Source organism: Coffea arabica, chromosome 8c, assembly GCF_036785885.1.
Source record: "Coffea arabica cultivar ET-39 chromosome 8c, Coffea Arabica ET-39 HiFi, whole genome shotgun sequence".
NCBI classification, from domain to species: Eukaryota; Viridiplantae; Streptophyta; class Magnoliopsida; order Gentianales; family Rubiaceae; genus Coffea; species Coffea arabica.
Window position 1 is genome coordinate 30,062,379 of NC_092325.1, and position 19,371 is coordinate 30,081,749.

Sequence of the window (19,371 nt, forward strand, 5' to 3'; positions counted from 1 at the left end):
AAATTTTGCAGACGTCTGTCAGTGTGGTTGGTCGGGAGGAGGGATTTTAATTATGGCTGAGTTAGCAATGCACGTATAAAATAAGAAACATTCTGTGTCAGGGTGCATTTGGTGGGTTTTTTTTTTTTTTTTTTTTTTTTACATATATTTTAAGGAATTAGCCCAGCAACGTCCAGCAAAATTGCAAACGGAAGAAGATTTATTGACTTTCTGGTTCATTTCATTGAACTATCTTTCTACCCCACATCTACAGTCCATTGTTGTACCGCATAGTGCATACCGCGTAAAAAGAAATGGTAAACATTGCCCTCTTTTTCTTCTTCTTCGTCCACTCCTAAATGGACTTGCGAAGTTTTATTGAGCAAGAAATGAGAAACATTGCCTCTTCTTCTTCTTCTTCTTCTGCTTTTACTCCTAAATGGACTTATGATGTTTTCTTGAGCTTTAGGGGTGAAGATGTCCGAAAGAGCTTTGTCGACTTCCTCTACAGTGCTCTGCAACAAAAGGGAATTTACACCTTCAAAGACGATGAAAAGCTTGAAAGAGGAAGATCCATTTCACCTGCACTACTCCAAGCTATTAAAGAGTCAAGAATTGCAGTTATAATATTCTCAGAAAACTATGCCACTTCTTCATGGTGTTTAGATGAGCTCGCAGAGATCATTGACTGCAAACATGTGTTGGGACAAACTGTTCTGCCGGTTTTTTATTACGTGGATCCATCTGTGGTACGGAGACAGAAAGGCAGCTTTGATCGAGCTTTTGTCAAACATGACGAAATAGAGGACAAGGAAAGGATTCAAAAGTGGAGAGCAGCTCTGACTGAAGCTGCTTCTATCTCTGGCTGGGATGTTCCCAACACTGCTGATGGGTAAATTCACTGACTCTGATCTTTAAAAATATGAACTAGCATCCCTTCTTTTTGGGCAAATAGTTGGCCATTCGGTTAAGTATCATTTTTGAATTGTAATAAGCTGTTAGCTTCTCTCTCTTTCGGGTATTTGTTTTCCTATGGGTCATCGATCCTTTTCTTGGTGCGGTACTCTATCAATTTGGCGGTTTTAGGAGGATTGTTAATGATCTTGGCTAAAAGAAATTAGATCTGAGGTTGACTTGACCAATCCCATGACACCAATCCTGGTACTGAAGTACCAATCAAGCACCTCTGAGGTTATTTGTAATTTATTTCTTGACTGTTTTCCTCTAGTACTCAGTTTTCTTGGAGGGCAGAAAAAAGGATTCTGAACCATTAACTGATAAATAACTACATTGATTTCTCTATCAAAGCAATGTGTTATTCAAAGAAAGACAAAATTATACAGAGAATTCAGTAATAAAGAATAGTGACGACCACACAAAAATGTTTGGTAACTTGTCTTTTCAATTAGTTTTAGAAGGCCCATTGATTCCTGAGTTTATTCTAAGAAGGATCCTTCATTACATGCTTGCAATCCAATTATTGACTTCATGTCATTTCTTTCTGATTAGATGCGTATAAGATTATGAAACAGAAATGAAGAAATAACAAATTCCGACCTTAACTTTTTCTGTACTTTCATTGATGTCTGCATTCCTATGAGGAGTTGTTAGTACACAAAAGAAGATAAGTAGCAACCAGGTGACTCAAGTCCTGTTATCATATCATGTCAAACTTAGGATTCAAATAAATCGAATCCTTCTCATTTAACTACATGAAATTGTTTTTAAGAACTTAGTAAGTCACCCATAGTGAATAACAAGAACATATTTGACCACTAAACCAGTCCATAATGAATAAGTCAAAAACTATTGGTTTCTATCAGTACATATATGTTGTCTTTGTGAATGTTTCTTTCCCATGAGTTCTCACTTTTGGAAAGGTTTTATCCATGCTATCATTTCTTCTGCATTTGACATGTTTCCCACACATTTTTTTGATTAGTCTTCCTTTCTGAAATTTCGTCTTGTCACCTCTTCTCATTTGGCAATTGTTTTTCCTCCCCCAACCCACCAAAAAAAAAAAAAAAAAAAAAAATCAAATCTGTATTTCCTTTGTTGCAGTTCTGTTACTTTAATACCACCCTTAGTAGTCTTTGTCTCGATGATATGTGTCCATATGTTTATCAATTTCCCGAGGAACATACTTTTCTGCTTTCCATGTACTGCTATTTTACTAGTAACATCCTCAATACTTGTGGTTCCGAGGCCAACATATTGTATCAAAACTCCAATATTGAGAACATAGAGGTGAAGACAGACAATGATGTTGTTCAGTACTGCAGCATATATCCCATTGAAGTATCTAAATATCATATTGAGGCATCTGTTTTGTAGAAGCATTTATTAGTGTTTTTTTCAAAATTAGCATTTGTTAGATCTATCTATTTTGAGAATATGGTTAACAAATGCATCTCCTCGTGCATGATTTTTCTTACCTTTTATTTTTCTTTTTTCATGGATAGGCATGAGTCTAAATGCATCCAAGAAATTGTTGAATATGTTGTGGCTAAATTGGAGAGAGTTGACGCAATTGAAGCAAAAAACCAAGTTGGTATTGATTCTCGAGTTCAGAAAGTAAATGCATTGCTGAATTTGGGGTCTGGTAAGGTTCAGTTTATAGGGATTTGGGGAATGAGTGGAATAGGTAAAACAACCATAGCAAGGGCTGTTTTTGACCGAATATCCACTCATTTTGAAGGTGCCATCTTTCTCGAAGATGTCAGAAAACAATCAGAAAGTCTGAAAAATTTGCAAGAGGAGACTCTTTCAAAAACCATTTGCTTGAAAGATTTGAGGATCAGCAGTGTTTTTGGAGGGTCAAATATGATTCGGAGAAGACTATGCAATACAAAAGTCCTTATTGTTCTTGATGATGTTGACTGCCTAGATCAATTAGAAGCTTTAGCTGGAAAACATGATTGGTTCGGTGCTGGTAGTAGAATTATCATAACCACAAAAGATAAGCATTTGCTTGTTACACATGGAGTAGATGAAATTCACGAGGTGGAGTTGTTGAATCAATCTGAAGCTATTCAGCTGTTTAGTTGGCATGCTTTTAAGAAGGACTATCCTGCAAAAGGTTATGAGGAGCTCTCGAAAAAAATAGTGCATTCTGCTGGTTGCCTTCCCTTAGCTCTAAAGGTTTTAGGTAGCTTTCTGTATGGCAGAGAGATGGCTGAATGGAGAAGTGAAGTGGAAAGGTTAAAAAGAATTCCAGAAGATGAAATTATTGAAAAGCTCAAAGTAAGTTTTAATGGACTCAGAGAAGTTGAAAAAGAAATTTTCTTGGACATTGCGTGTTTCTTTGAAGGGAAGAAGAAAGAATACATAAGAAGAGTACTTGATAGTTTCGATTTCTATCCTGATATAGGCATAAAGGTTCTCATCGAGAAATCTCTGGTAACCGTTTTTGGAGGAAGGATTCTGATGCATTGTTTAATACAAGAAATGGGTTGGCATATTGTTCGCCAAAAGGCTCCAGATGAGCCAGGAAAACACAGCAGGCTCTGGGTAGCAGAGGAAATTTGTGACGTTTTGGCTAGAGACAAGGTTAGCAATCTTCCACCTCTAAGTTAATTTCATTCCACCTATAAGAATATTCCAATTATATATTTCTCGAATATTTTGTTTATGCAATTTCTCCTTTTCTTCTTCTCCTTGTAACCTGTTTCCTGGCAGGCGACAGAAAATATTGTGGGCATGTGGCTGGACTTGCCTACCCCACAAGATGTTGTAATTAAGAATGAAGCCTTTGAAAAGATGAAGAAACTAAGGCTACTCAAAATCAATAATGCTTGTGTTTCTCACTGCCCGAATTGCATACCGAATGGGATACGGTGGCTTGACTGGCATGGATACCCTTCAAAATCCCTTCCACAGAGTTTCCAAGCTGAAAAGCTCGTAGGACTCAACCTACAGTATAGCCGCATCATACATCTATGGAAAGGGATAAAGGTACCATCATGAACTCCGATTTATTCTTGTTTCCTAATGAATCTTGCTTGAACCTATATGATGTCTTTTTCTTCCCCTTTCTTTCTGTCATTTTCTTCATTTTGCCAAAAAAACTTTTGACAGTCGCTGGACAAATTGAAATACATCGACCTGAGCTATTCCCAGAAGTTAATAAGAATGCCAGACTTCACAGGGATACCAAATCTTGAGAGATTGATCCTTGAAGGCTGTTCAAGTCTCGCAAGTCTGCCAAGCAGCCTTTGCAGATTGAAATGTCTTGAAGCTCTTATTCTTTCTGGCTGCTCAAAACTTGACGAGTTACCAGAAGAGCTAGGACATGCACTGAGCTTAAAAGAGCTTTATGTTGATGGAACTGCCATCTCCAAGCCACCATCCTCTATCGTACATTTGAAAAACCTAAAAACATTGTCTTTCAGAGGATGTAAAGCAATGGCATCTCGTATATGGAGAGCATTCTTGCCCTCTTGGTTGCTGGGTCAAAAAAGTCAAGTTTCAACTGGCTTGGTTTTTCCATCTGTTTCAGGATTAAACTCCCTAGCAAAACTAGATCTTAGTGATTGCAATCTGTCAGACAAAGAATTACCCTGTGATTTAGGGAGCTTATCCTCCCTAGTAGAATTAAATCTTGGCAAGAACAACTTTACTAGTATCTCTGCCGCAAGTATCAAGAACCTCAGTCGCCTTCGAATCCTTGAATTAGTTGGCTGCAAGAGACTTGAGATACTTCCAGAGCTTCCACCTTGTATAGAAGAAGTGTATGCAGATAATTGTACATCATTGCAGAGTGCAACTGATTTGACAAAGCATGGGTTGTTACACAGGGTTTCATTCAGTAATTGTTTTAAGCTGCTTCAGGATGAACGAACTTCCAGCATGATATATGCAACTTGGAACCACATGCTAAAGGTATTTTCTTTTTTACAATATACATACAACTCCCGGCGCCCAAAAAACTTTTTGAGACGGAGGGACTACTAGTTTAGATGTGCTTCACAAACTAAAACTTCTTGTTTAGTTACTGAGAGAGAGGCCTAATTTCTTGCTGTGTAGAAATTTTCACTTGTAGAAGGTGGTAGCTTTAGCATCTGTCTTCCTGGAGGGAGCATTCCATCCTGGTTCACCTACCAGAATTCAGGGCCTTCAATAACAATTGAGCTTCCTCCAAATTGGTACAACAATGAGTTCATGGGATTCGCAGTTTGTGTTGTTTCTGATTTGATAAGGACCCCATTTTTGTTGGAATTACAATGGCGTGAGCTTCTACAGAAAATTCCAGGTTTTCCTGTCCAGTTTACTCTCATAGATAAGGAGATGAATCGCTTTTGCTACGTATTCACCATGGCTTTTGTGGGGGCCGAAAACAACATTGATTCAGAACATACTTGTCTAGGATATCTTCCATTTGATAATATTTTGGATGCGCTTGCGTTTACAAGACGGCGTAATGGGTCTTTGCTACATTTGTGGCCAAATAGCTTACGCAGCCCAAATGATTGGACTTGCATTGAGGCGTCTGCTCAAGCTGATGTTAAGGAATGTTTGGCTTTCAAAGAATGGGGAATCAGTCTTGTATACGAGAACGATGTCAGGCAGAATTCCGAACTTTTGATGGTCCCACAAAGCTCTGAGTTGGGAGAAAGGAGATTCTCATCCAATGTGATTGTCAATAGACTGAAATCCAGCAGGAGGAGAAGAGGCCTTGAAGCTTTGCCAGGTTTTCCATCAGAATTGATTCAGATCGGGGACCCCTCAGTTCAGATGCCCGCCCGCGTTGATGCTGTCCATGTATTTCCCACAGTAGCGACTGATCTTCCTAGCCTAGTGTCTGATGTACATCGCGTAGGTGGAAGCATTGGAGGATGCGATACTATAACAACAAGAACAGGTAGCTGCTATAGTTATTATTATTAGTATTAATTACGTCAACAAGATCATCATTGTGTCTAGAAGTCTGCAAATGTTATTTGTTTCCATTTTAGTGTATAAATATGCATATCACAATTAATAAACAAATGTTAAGCGGGGCTATTGTAATCAAACTATTATCAATTTTATAAAAATAAACTCGCTTCTGTCTTCGGAAGTGTTCGGAGCCCAAATAGCGTACGGAGCCCAAATTTCCATTATTACTGCCCTCGTCAGCCTGCACTTTACTTTTACTCCACTTACTATTACTATTACGACCGTTCGGGTGTCCACTGTGGAGCCCCCTCTTAAACGACTACGCATTGCTACTATTCTCCTAGTAAGTAGCTGACGACATCTCCATTGCCCCGAACAACTTCTCCGGCAACTCATCTTGGAGGTAATTATCCACGTCGATTTGGAGGTAATTATCGCTGACAAAATAATTGCACTTGAGCGCTTTTCCCAGTAAACATTCCCGACGGCGGCTTTTCACAATCCACGGCCCCTTGACTATCCGATTCACGATCTTCAACTGGCTGTTCCGGAAGTTTTGTCTTCGTGGACGAACCCGTAGAGGAGAGAGCCCGGTTGGAGGCCTTCGTCTTCCTTAGTGGCGAAGTAAAATACTGCGCTGTGGTGGGTCCCTTCCGGGGACTTGGAGATTGACAACTATGAGGAAAGTTTTCAGACTCTTTCCTTGAAGATTGGAGCCTGGAGGATTTGAGTAAGTTCATGACTGGTTATCGGGTTCGGGCGAGGACATGGTCCAGCTTGGCGTTGGATAGGAGCCAATCGACGCCAGCGGGTTGGAGAAGCCAGGGGTCGGAGGGTACTTTTGTCCTTTTAGTCAAATAGTTGGGTCCACAGAGAGAGAATAAATCGCCTGGAGGTGAAGCCCAGCCGTTGGATCCAGTGTGGAGATCTACGTGCTTTAAGGATCCGCCGTTGCTGGCTTCTTGTGCTGCGGCAATGGTGGTGGAGCTCCGGTGACTGTGGTGGTGATAATGGTGCTTTTGCTTCTGCTTTGGATGGGAGATTGTTTAAAATATTTATTTGAAATAATTATAATAATTTTATATGATAAGATAGATAAAAAAGTGATTAAAAAGATAAAAAAGTATGTTGAAATTTGTGTTTATAATGTAAATAAATTATTTTTATTCAAATCATTCATATTCAAACAACTTCGGACTTCGAAGTTTTCTTGAGCAAGAAATGAGAAACAATTGGATTTGTTTGGACAAAGATAATTTGGTTTGCAAAATTTATTCTCACAAATCCCAATCACCTTTTTATCTTCCTAATCACTTTTTTATCTCACATACATCACATCACAAAAAGTGCTACAGTAAATATCTCAAATAAATCATCCAAATAAACTCTTATCCAAACAAAAATTTGTTTGGATGGATAGTTATACAGTATGTCGAGAGTGATCTTTACCACAAAAATGGCCTTGTTTGATAGCCAAATTTTTTGTCAAATTTGTTTGCTACAAATTTTTTAAAAACTTTAACTACAGTAACCTCAAAAAAATTTTCAAAAATTTTAAACTATACATTTCAAAATATTAAAAAAAAACACACTTTAAAAATTTTTTAAAAAACTTTTACAGTAAGTTACAATAAAGTTCTGAACAAATATCTAAAAAAACTCACTTGCCAAACGGGATTAGACTGACAAAACCACTTATAAACACAGTCACTTGACACATATGTTAATGTTATTAGTCACCTATGTCTAGAGACATGCCGGTAAACTTGGCCCATGTTTATTTGTGTTTGAAGTTCTTTTTTTTTTGGGTTGTACCTAACAAATTTGTATTAAACTACAGCTTATATTTTAAAGTTGTAACAAATACCTAGTCATATTACATACATTAGGGTTAAAAACTGACAAATTACAAACATAGCTTTGTTTGTCAGATTGATCGAAATTTAGGAGAATTACGAATAAAAAATGTAAAGTTACTGATATTTGTATGGGACATATAGAAGACCAAATTATTATTGTAATTTTACTACTATTTGTATGGTTCATAGAATAACATAAAATTGGATTTGTAATAACCAACCAAACCATATTTGTCAACCACATTCCAAATAAATAAAAGTGTTCTATGAATTGGATTCTGTGAATGACAATGTCAATAAGAGGATATATTAAAACCCTTGAGTGACAATTACTAGTTTGTAAAATCCTTGACCCTTGAGTTTGTATGTATAAAAATCCTTGATTTAATTTATAATGTTTATGAAGGTTATAAATATTAAAAATGGTAAGTTAACCTTATTACGAAGAACTGCAAAATCAGGGGGACTTTGGTCATTATAATAGCAATCCAATTTTTCCTATTTCCCAACCAAACACATCATAGCATTTTTAGAATTTGGTAATTTGAAATTGGGTATTTGGTAACTTGGTACAAAAGCGGTATTTACCAAATTGACCGAAATCTAATATGGTACGAAATAGATAATGAGATTATGAATTTGGTAATAATCGATTTCGAATTCAAATTCGGTAAGATGAAACGGGGTATCATATTCACACATTCGAATATCAAATTGGTTTATGAAATTATATAATATATAGGTAAATACTATTTAGTATTGATATATACTACTAATATATTATTATATTATTATATTATTAATATGGTAAATGCTATTAATAATAGTGAGTACATGGTATTATCATGTACTTATGATGATAAAATATATAAAGATGTACAATATACCATTTTAGTATTTGTTAATTATTATATCACTATAATAATACAAATATACAACAATACATAACATAACTATAATACCTATCATTTTATACATGACTAGAATTAGATAGTAATTAAAAAGTATAGGTTTAATACTAAATATTAAACAATAAACATAATTAGTAACTGAAATTTAGATATTGACAGTTTGGTACATCATTCATGTTTGAATTATTAAATATTTGAATGCATAACTTGTAACTTGCAAGTATCGATGTGCTCTAATATTACATTACATATTTATTAAATATTTGAATGCATAACTTGTAACTTGCAAGTATCGATGTCCTCTAATATTACATTACATATTTAACATGAAAATTCTTATTCTCTATTCACTAATTTTAAGGCTTTAAGCATAGAGAACAAATAAACTAAGCAGTTTAAGTGAACGCATATGAATTGCACATCAACATATTAGTGCGAGTGATTTCACTATTAAAAGCAATTAAGTCACTATTGTAATTTGTAACTAATATTACTTATTATTAATCATTGTAAACTATAAACTTGAAACTTATCACTAATTATTGTATAGTCTAAGGTGTATTGTAGTTTAAATTAATCACTTTTTACTTGTTCCTTAAATCATTGATTAAGGATTCAAGATATAACTAAATGTACGTGATCAAATGAATACCAATTAAACTACAAAATGATTAAAACATGAGTACTGTGTTAAATTATAAATAAAGTTGGGGATCAAACCAACAATAAATTTTAAATAATTGAGGAGCATAATGAATGTATAATAATTTAGAGCCCCAATTCGACAGTGAAATGAATTTAGGTATCTCCAATTCAAATTTGAGAGCGATTTATATTTCAATTGAGTCCAATAACAAAATTTACCGAATTCATATATGGGTTAAATACCAAAAAGCCCCCATGTGGTTTGACTAATGTTCACTTTACCTCCCTATGGTTTGAAAACCTACAATTTGACACTCCCCATCGTTTCAACTAAAGTAAAAGTTTGACGAAAAACATCTAAACTAACATCTAAATGGAAAATGTCAAAATTGCCCCTCTATAAGTCAAACCCTTGGAAGAATGTTTCGTGTATTTGAGAATGGGTAAAATACCAAAAACCCCCCTGTGGTCTGCAAAATGTACACTTTACCTCCCTATGGTTTGAAAACCTACAATTTAATTCCCTGTCGTTTCATCTAAAGTGAAAGTCTGACAGAAATACTATTATTGTAGATGTTTTCTGTTAGACTTTCACTTTAGTTGAAACGACAGAGAATTAAATTGTAGATTTCCAAACCATAGGGAGATAAAGTGAACATTAGTCAAACCACAGGGAGGTTTTGGTATTTAACCCTTCATATATTGAAGAATTACCGCATTTGCACAATTTGCTGACCCCTATGAATGACGTCATCAATAAGGGGATGTATTAAAACCGTTAAGCGACAATTACTAGTTTGTATATATTAAAATCCTTGATTTAATTTATAATGTTAACGAAGGTTATAAATATTAAAAATGGTAAGTTAAGCTTATTAGGAATGCAGGTTATAAGTATTAAAATGGTAAATTAACCTTATTAGGAAGAAATTGCAAAATAAAGGGTTCTTTGATCATTATAATAGCAATCCTATCATACCCGAATTCCCGACCAAACACAATTATAGCATTTTTTTTTGGGATATATCCTATCTACTCCTAAACCAACGAAATATTAGATAACCTGCAATATACAATTCCGAGTATCCCCCATTGTTTTACTAACTTCATTTTGATTTTGACTATTACATAGTATCAATTTCGGCCCTCTAGTTATATTTCTAATGACCATGGTAAGTACGATTTGTCTATTTGATTTTTGGATATCTAATTTTGCTTGTATTCCAATTCAAATTTGAATAACAAAGCCATACTAGAATGGGTTATTATCAAATCAAGTGCTTACACCACTTAAGAGAACAAATAAAACGCAAGTTGCCGGACTTGATCTCTTAACAAATACCAAATGGACACTACAAAGTCCCTAAACCAATACTCATGGCCTATATAGAATGTAAACATGCAAAATATGATAAAACACCACCACCGAGCCTTAACTGCAAACATTAGTCATTCATTGAAGAATGGGAGTCAGCAAATTGCACATGTCTCGAGGCCTTTGCCATCAAATTTTGCTTTCCTTTGTCAAAGTGCAATAACCAGTTCACGCTTTAGTATCAAATGTGTTATTATCCATTGGGTTAAACACATATGAGTAACTATCCATGCTTCAATTAACCTTATCCACTGGGTAAGTATATGCATTTAAATTGCTGCCAATTTCCACATCAAATCGGGTCAGCTTTTTTCAATTCAAATAGGGTGTTAGTGATGGAGACAAATCAACGTGAACAAACAATATAAGCAACCTGTACAAACTCTCCTCAATTTCAGTAATTTCTTATGTGTCATTTTCTCATTGGTTAGTCTTAACTTTACCACAAAAATGTTAGAAACTTCTTAACCATTTTGTAGAAATTGTTGCCTCTTCTTCTTCTTCTTTTGCTTCCACTCCTAAATGGACTTATGATGTTTTCTTGAGCTTTAGGGGTGAAGATGTCCGAAAGAGCTTTGTCTACTTCCTCTACAGTGCTTTACAAAAAAAGGGAATTTACACCTTCAAAGACGATGAAAGCTTGAAAGACAAAGATCCATTTCACTTGCATTACGCCAACCTATTAAAGAGTCAAGAATTGCAGTTATCATTTTCTCAGAAAACTATGCTACTTCTTCATGGTGTCTGGATGAGCTTGCAGAGATCATTGACTGCAACCACAAGTTAGGACAAATTATTCTGCCCGTATTTTACTATGTGGATCCATCTGTAGTGAGAAAACAGAAAGGCAGTTTTGGTAAAGCTTTTGTCAAAGTTGAAGATGAAGTAGAGGACAAGGAACGGGTTCAAAAGTGGAGGGCAGCTCTTGCTGAAGCTTCTTCTACCTCTGGCTGGGATGTTCCCAAAACTGCCAGTGGGTAAAGTCACTAGCTTTGTTCTTTAAAAATTTGAACTAGCATCCCTTCTTTTTTGGCCAGTGGTTGGCTATTTGGTTATGATTTTTTAATTGTAATAAGGCGTTAGATTTTTTTTTTTTGGTTTGGTATTTTTTTCCTCTAGGTCATCGATCCTTTTGTTGGCGAACTTTTTCTAGTTCACTCCTCTCTCAATTTGGTGGTTTTAGGTGAAGTGCTAATGATCTTGGTTAAAAGAAATTAGATCTGAGTTTGACTTGACCAATCCCATGATTCCAATCCTGATACTGATCTGCAAATCAAGCACCGCAGAGGATATATATATATACTAGTTGGGGTGGGCTGTGCTATGCACAACCAGTGCCCATTGGAATGAATTCACTGATAGTAATTGATGAAGCAATAGCTTTTGTAGTAGTTATAGTTATATTTTTCATAGGAAATAATAAGTTGTTTTTGTTGCATTTATTAGTAATTGCATTGTACAGAAGTAAATTCACATTTGTTTCTTTTTGTTTAACTTGTAAATACAAATGTGTATTGTTGGAAAAATATATTGATGTCTATAAACTTTAGAATGTTTTTTGTTTTAATTCTGTTGCATTGGTGATAAGTTAATCAAAGAAAAAGTTACACACCTTGTGATCTCTGTTTTACGAAAATTGCCAGGAAAGAAGTTATGAGAACAAATAAAATGAATAAAAGCTTCTGAGCTTTACACATTTATTCAAAGTAATAATTGATAAATTTATTTTTTGAATTAAACATATTAATATCAAATATTTCTCAATTAATTATTTATTCTTGACTAAAGAGGCAATAAATAATCAGCTATCATGGCTTGATCCCTTACTGTGTATCATGATCTCTTGAATTTTGGATTAAAAATTAATGGATCATAATATAGCTCATAAATACATTTTTCATTTAGGTAAAAGTCTAGAATTGGATTTCAATTTTGTAGTTTCAAAGATATTGACATAATTTAGATTCTACTTAAAATCTCAACAGCAATTTTTCCAAGAATCCAAAGCCAAAAAGGAAAAAAAAATACTATAATGATTGGTTCCATTATATATGCTAAAAACTAATGGAGCTAAGAGCTGCAATCATCCGAATCTGTAAGAAGAAAATTGTTAAAGGAAGTTAGAAGATTAATAAAAGGGAGAAAGAAGAATTAAGCATACAAATTCACCATTTGAGTAAAATAACAGAGTTTAGAAACTGAGCACTTGTTCAATATTAACATCTTTTCTAATTTCCCACTGCCAAGTAATAGAGTAGGCGGTCATAAACTTTCTAGTAGTGCTATATCCTAGACAACTATAAATTGAAATACTGACTGCCCACTGATTAGATTGCTAACTTGCATTTACTCCATCAAGTTCTTTAGGAGAATGCCATCATAAAGGATCCTGAGCATTGATATGAAATTTGGGAACATCTTTTGTGATCTTCATTTGGGATTGCTATCGAAATTTGACCTCCAACCTCAGTAGTGTATGCTTTGATAGTGTTGTTCTTCGCTGTCCTTTTGTCCTTGGATTTTCCAGATTAAAAGCATGGATGAAACAAACCATTGTAACCCCTTCAACATGAGAGGCTAGTTTAGCAAAATGTGTAGCATCCTTAATTTCATTAGTGAACTTTGTTTGAAATATTTAACCAACAATTACATGTTGACAATGCCACTTCCAACTGCGAAGCAATATAACTTTTTATCTAAAACTAAGGCAGCATTCTAAAATTTTAACAGATAAGCAGATACTTTAGATACAAATAACTTATTAAAGCATACAAAGTCATTTTTTTATGGCAGCCTCATTCAAAAACCAAATAGTAGAAATGTATAAGTCACTTATGCCTATGCCATAACTGAGACAGCTTATCTTTTTCAATTATTTCCAACTGACCAAAAGAATGCTCTCATAAGGCTTTAGGATATCTCAAGAGTCAAGATCAAAAGCTCTACGTAAATTTGTAAGGGTAAACTTATGATAAAATGTCATATAAAAGAATTAATCCAATAAGCAAAATTTAAAGCTATAAAACGGATCAAATAAGTTGAACAAAGCCTCATTAATGCTTTAAGGAAAAATACGACTTTTTAGTATAATGTTTCAATCCTTTCCTACAATTGTTCTTCTAAGAGCATTTATCAAGTTGCACTCATCATTATGCAATAACTCATCAAGTTATAGTTCATGGAGTTGAACTTACTTGGTCATCAACTGGCTAGGCGAAGAGCGGTATATGATAACAATTTCTAAGCATATGGACTGAAAATTGCAGCGTGTAAACACCCTGTTACATCATTTACCACAAATCCCAAGCGACACCTATCGTATTTTGCCATTACATGAAGCAAATTAGAAGTTATATTGTGGTAAATGATTTACTAATTCTGGCATTAGAAAAGTAAATAATAACATTTATCTCGCTTCAACTCCAGTTTCTTCCTTGCATGATAGGCATCTAATGGTACATTCTATCTCAATATGGATAGATTTTTGGGTCTTAAGCCAAAAATTCCTGAGAAAAAATCAGCCAAAAATTGACATTTTTAGCAAAACTAAATTGAAACTCAGAAGTCTTAAGTCAACATGTACCAAAGCCATGGTTAAACATGCAAGTTCTATGTCTTTAAAGCAATGGGTGTTATTATAGGGTACTATTAAGTTCAAGCCTTCACCGTAAGAATATAAATTTCAATTTGAATCATAATGAGTTCATAATGACTATCCTTTAATAATGAAATAAGGTTATTAAACAAATTAATGGACAACAGTGGTTCTAGTTATGATTTTAGCAATTTTGCCTCTTAGGCTCTTGTTATCAACAATACATAAACCGTTCTGTTTTGTTACTCCAATAAAACACAATGAACTGGAAATTAACAAAAATTTAAGAGTTTATTTATTTCCTATGATGTTAAGCAGCAGAGGAAAGGAGAAAAATTTACTTAGCAGCAGGGGGTGTAGCATGACCTTTAGCAGTAGAAACCTGGGGCTTCTTCTCTTGAGCTGGCTTCATCTCACTGAAATGAATACAGCACACGGAGAACCCACAAGTCAAGTGAAAATTGTTATCATATACCTCTCATATACAGCACGGACCTGGGGGTTCAAATGAATACATCTCATTGAAAATTGCAGCACGGACTTTTGTGGGTTCTCCGTGTTTTCTCTGCTATCCCAAGTTTCACACAGATATTTTACCAAACACTTGATGGCCATTGTTCTCTGAGATTTCACAAAACCTTGACTTGCTTGAATAGTTGTATTTGCTAGATAAATCATTGCAACCAAAAGAAACAACACAAAAAGAAAAATAAAAAAAAATAGCTCGAATATCAGAACGTCATCTAATAAAAAAAAGAGAAAAAGAAAGAACAAAATGAAGAACATCTGATAAAAAAAAACAAAATGAAGAAAAAAATTCATTGACACATATATTCACATTCAGCAGAAAAAAAAAAGAGCAAATTTTTGTATTGAAGTTAGAATATCATCTAATAAAAACCTAAAAGGCGAAAATAAAATTCAGAACCAAAAGGGAAAAGAAATAAATTCTTACTTTTCCTGCGGCCCTTTCTCCATAACTCTTTCTTGCTGGAGTTCTTTGTTCTTCTCCTCTATTGTACGCAATATCACAAAATGTAACGAAGGAGAAAAAGTGCCAAAAAGTAGACTCAATCTATGAAACAATTGGTGGTTTCCATCGCAATATTTACCACTGATAGGCTAGCCATGTGTATTCTACAGTGGAGAATGAGAAGGATTTGGTGAAAAAAAAGATACGGAGAAAGGGAGAAGCTTACCTGCTTCTTTGCTTTTTCTGACCATGTGCAGGAGCAGTTCAACTGCAATTCTTGATTGTCTGACGTGCACAACCAGAGAGAGGAAAAGACAACCGAATTTTAAAGTTAGTAGCCAACAACTATTTGCAGTAAGTTGATAGATGAAGTAAAACAATGATGTACTTTCAACCACCCTCAGCTACCCTCCATTTGACCAAAAAAAACAAGTACACTGGATTTTCAAAATAATTAAACAACCTTTCATTTACACTCAAATTTATTAAGATCTTGATTTAATGTTTACATGCACAAAGTAGGCCACAAATCAACACTCAAAATAAATATTGTTAAATCTATTACTTGCAAAAAATATATTAGCATGAAATAGTTCTGGATGAATTTTGTAAATTTTAGCTGAAAAAAATAACTATCCATTTTTTTAATACAACATCATCTTGCTAAATCCATATGGTCAGTGGAATAGGGCTAATACAGCAGCTGAATAAATTTCCTACAATGAAAGAAGCAAGGTCGACGGAGGAGAAATAAGCTAAACTTAAGCTCTGGAGCTGCCACGTGGTAATTTGGGAAGAAGCTACAGTAACATGCAACTGGAACTTATATGTAGTTATAGATATACTAGAGGTACTTGAACTGTGCAAAGCACAGTTTGGACCCCCTAAAAATTTAGCCGAATGCATAGCATTAAATTATTTTGCCACATGATGAATGAATAGAAATATAGGAGAAAAATTGAGCATCAAAACAATTAAAATTAACAAATATTATTTGAACTCTCATTTTTGTTAATCATACTTCCGCTATTATTTTTATCATATAGCTTTTGTTTATTGTAGGAATACAATTAACAAAATATGGAGAATAAATAAAATTTCTCTCAAAATTTGTTGTAAAGAGAAATCCCATCTATGAATTCAACTTCCCTATTTATTATGATTTGAATAAAGATTTTTGAACCACTACTATATGATACCCAAAAAGGAGAGAAAATAAATACACTATAAGTGCATTAATGTATTAATAGTAGTATAGTTTTAGTTAAAACTAAATCAAAAGCAGTCGTAATACTTTTAGTACTTTAATAATGAGAAAAAGTTTAGAAAGCTGCTAAAACATGGTACAATATTCAACATCAATATAGCTTACTATAAACTTTCATATTTTTCTTTCTTTTGATAGAAGAATCCAGTTTATCTATTTAAATTCCGCCTAAAGGTGACAACATTATCCTGCAGCTCCAGAATATAAATAGCAAGATTAGATAAAAATATGAATTGCTATGTTTCGTGATCTACATATACAAATTAGAATTGAACAATTTTTTATTGCAAAACCATCTTCCTAATCAAAATTGAATTTTCAAACAAGTTTTTGTCAAGTCACACTTTAGGCCGAAAGCCTCAATTGTGACTTCCACCCCCGACTGCAATCCTTGTATACCAACCCAATTGATACTACAACACTTGAGTACTTAAAAAACAAACAAAAATTAACTTTAGTTTAAATATATACAAAATCTTATTGGATCCTTCAATTAAATTGAATAGGCCATAAAGTAATTGCAAAAAGAAAGAAATGGAGAAAAACGGAGGTACAAGAATGCCTAACTAGATTTGTCTTGGTGGAAACATCACATAATATATCTTTCTCCTTAAAAAATACACAAAATTGTAGATAATTACAAAATGGAACCAAAAAAACAAAGAAAAGGAAACAAAATGTGAAGTCAGAAATCAAATCATGGGAGGAGAAAATAAAAGAATGAATTTTTGTTCTATTATTCACAGAAAATGATCATTGGTACAAAATGAATTCTAAGATATTTTAATATTTTACCTTTTATCCATGAAGAACTACCAAATAAGAACATCATCCTATAAATTTAACAAACAAATACCAGTTGGCTATAACATTATGATCAAAAAATAGAGCAAACATGAGAGATTAGAGATGAAGAAAAAAGGAAGAAAAGAAAATGTAAAATGGGATAAAAATAATAAAGAATTCTTTTTGCTAAGCAGCTATCATCTTGACAAAAAAAAAAACATGGCAACAATCTTAGTTAGATTAGTTTTAAAAAATAAAAAAGGTGAGGGATGACAGTAGTTACTGCAAGAAGAAAAAGAATAGCTGGAGTTGATTTTCTCAAGAAGAAAAAAAATTTTAATCCTTTAGCCCAATTGAATCAAAAAAGGGAAGGAAAAATTTAGGTAAAATAATCAAAGGTCCACTTGTCAAAATATACGCAATACATGTGTCAAAAAGATGGTTAGCTATAGTAACTTAGATTTCTTTTTATACACAAGGTAGATATAGTAGATCTTCTATCTTGACCCATCAAGTTAGAACTTGGGAAATAAAAAATAGCAAAAAGTATCACAACTTTCTCAAAGAAGAGTTATGCTACCTGTTAAAAAATATAAATGCTACAATAAACACCCATGCCTTCTTATTTAATTGGTAAAAAAAAAAAGTAAAAAGAAAAAGGGAAATGTAAAGATAGCTTCTTCAAAGGATGAACGTGCCATGTGTCAAAGCAGAGGGGAGCCACTTGGTAGTCATTGGAGCTACTACAGTAACTTCACGTCTTTCTTATATAACTAGTTTTGTACCCATGCGTTGAACGGGAATCATCGAAAAATAATAAACTATTTAGTTAATTTTATAAAAATGTCTATATAAAATAAAAATTTAATGTATAATCTATTATAACTTATCTTAAATATATTACTATGTGCGCATTGTAATACAAAGTATTCTTATAATATAAATTTTAACATTTAATTCAGTGAATAATAATTTAAAAATAGAAAAAATATTATTCAACAATACCATAACATTAAAAAACTTGAAAATGAATAAAAAGTGCAGTAAATAGTGTCAAATAATATTCTATTCTTCATAAACTTGTTTTTGTTTTTCTTCTATTTAAATATTCTCCTCGATATGTCCGTGTAAATCAGCATTTATTGATTTTCCATTATCACTGCATGATAGCAAAGCAGGATAACTAAGTACTGGAAAAAAATGATTTATCGCATTCAAAGTTGTGTATAACAATTCCCTGCGCACTATAATTTAAGAAAGTAAAATAGTATATTAAATCTACCTTCTCAAGCAAATATTTTTATGAGGATTCCCTTCTTCTGGGATTTTTGTTGAACTCTCTGATGAATGATTCATATGAAGTGTATTGAAATGTTGTTGATTAGAATCATCTGTTATACTAATTGGGATCTAGGAAGAAAATGCTTCAGGTTGGTATTGGTTGTCGGTTCCACCAATCTGATAATGATTTATCAAAATTAAAGACAAAAATATTATGTGAGATTTAATATGTGAAATATAAGAGAAATTCATTGCACATTACCTGTGAAAGCATGAAATGCGTTTCCCTCTCGAAATTACAGTAGAACCATGTAGTCACTGTAAATCTATTACTACCTTGTTCCAGATTGTAATTGTTCAATTTGGAACACAAAAGATTTCCACGTGATCTTATTTATAATTGATGGCACGATTTCGCTGCTAAATCCTTCCTAAAAATGAAATGCATAATAGATTTTTTTTGTTAGAATATTCAACGGCTAAAATAAGTGTCAGATTGTCTACTATTATTAAAAGAGTAAGGTGGCATTTGGTTCGCACATCGGAATCGGATTCGGATTTGGAATCGGATATCTTGGGTTTGGAATGAGCTCATTCATTCCAATACATCTGTTTGGTTCAAGTATCTGGAATGTGTATCATTACTATAGTTGATGTTTGGTTCGTCGGCTTTTTCGGAATGGAATATAATAAATATATTATAAACTACATCGTAAATGATAGTCATTGGCACTTTGTAAATGGGATATAAGAAATTTTCACTAACTAAATATATTAGTATAAATGTATTAGTAAATTTAGTATAACTAATTAATAATTTTTA

The 19,371-nt window shown here is 33.6% G+C and overlaps 2 protein-coding genes and 1 long non-coding RNA gene across 6 annotated transcripts; 2 read left to right on the forward strand and 1 right to left on the reverse strand.

The window, feature by feature from the left end:
* Positions 1–300: 300 nt before the first annotated feature.
* On the forward strand, positions 301–6,053 carry LOC113705298 (TMV resistance protein N-like). Its single transcript, XM_027227105.2, has 5 exons — positions 301–871; positions 2,442–3,528; positions 3,658–3,933; positions 4,057–4,860; positions 5,005–6,053. Exons 1-5 carry the CDS (start codon positions 339–341, stop codon positions 5,863–5,865), a joined length of 3,561 nt encoding a protein of 1,186 aa, XP_027082906.1. The 5' UTR covers positions 301–338; the 3' UTR covers positions 5,866–6,053.
* A 4,381-nt stretch (positions 6,054–10,434) lies between these two features.
* Positions 10,435–11,627, forward strand: LOC113705974 (disease resistance protein RPV1-like). The gene is made up of 3 exons (XM_027227874.1): positions 10,435–10,443; positions 11,104–11,428; positions 11,479–11,627. The coding sequence occupies exons 1-3, from the start codon at positions 10,435–10,437 to the stop codon at positions 11,625–11,627; spliced, it is 483 nt and encodes a 160-aa protein (XP_027083675.1).
* Positions 11,628–12,782: 1,155 nt separating this feature from the next.
* LOC113705299 (uncharacterized) lies at positions 12,783–15,573 on the reverse strand. 4 transcript variants are annotated; one of them, XR_011820690.1, is made up of 4 exons: positions 15,441–15,573; positions 15,197–15,254; positions 13,841–14,906; positions 12,783–13,208 (listed from the first exon to the last, which is right to left on the reverse strand). It is a non-coding gene; the product is annotated as an uncharacterized lncRNA (long non-coding RNA). The 4 variants fall into 4 exon arrangements; XR_011820691.1 differs by having other exon boundaries at positions 13,841–13,959; positions 14,051–14,906; positions 15,197–15,565; XR_003451851.2 differs by having other exon boundaries at positions 13,841–14,152; positions 14,583–14,906; positions 15,197–15,562.
* Between the last annotated feature and the right edge of the window lie 3,798 nt (positions 15,574–19,371).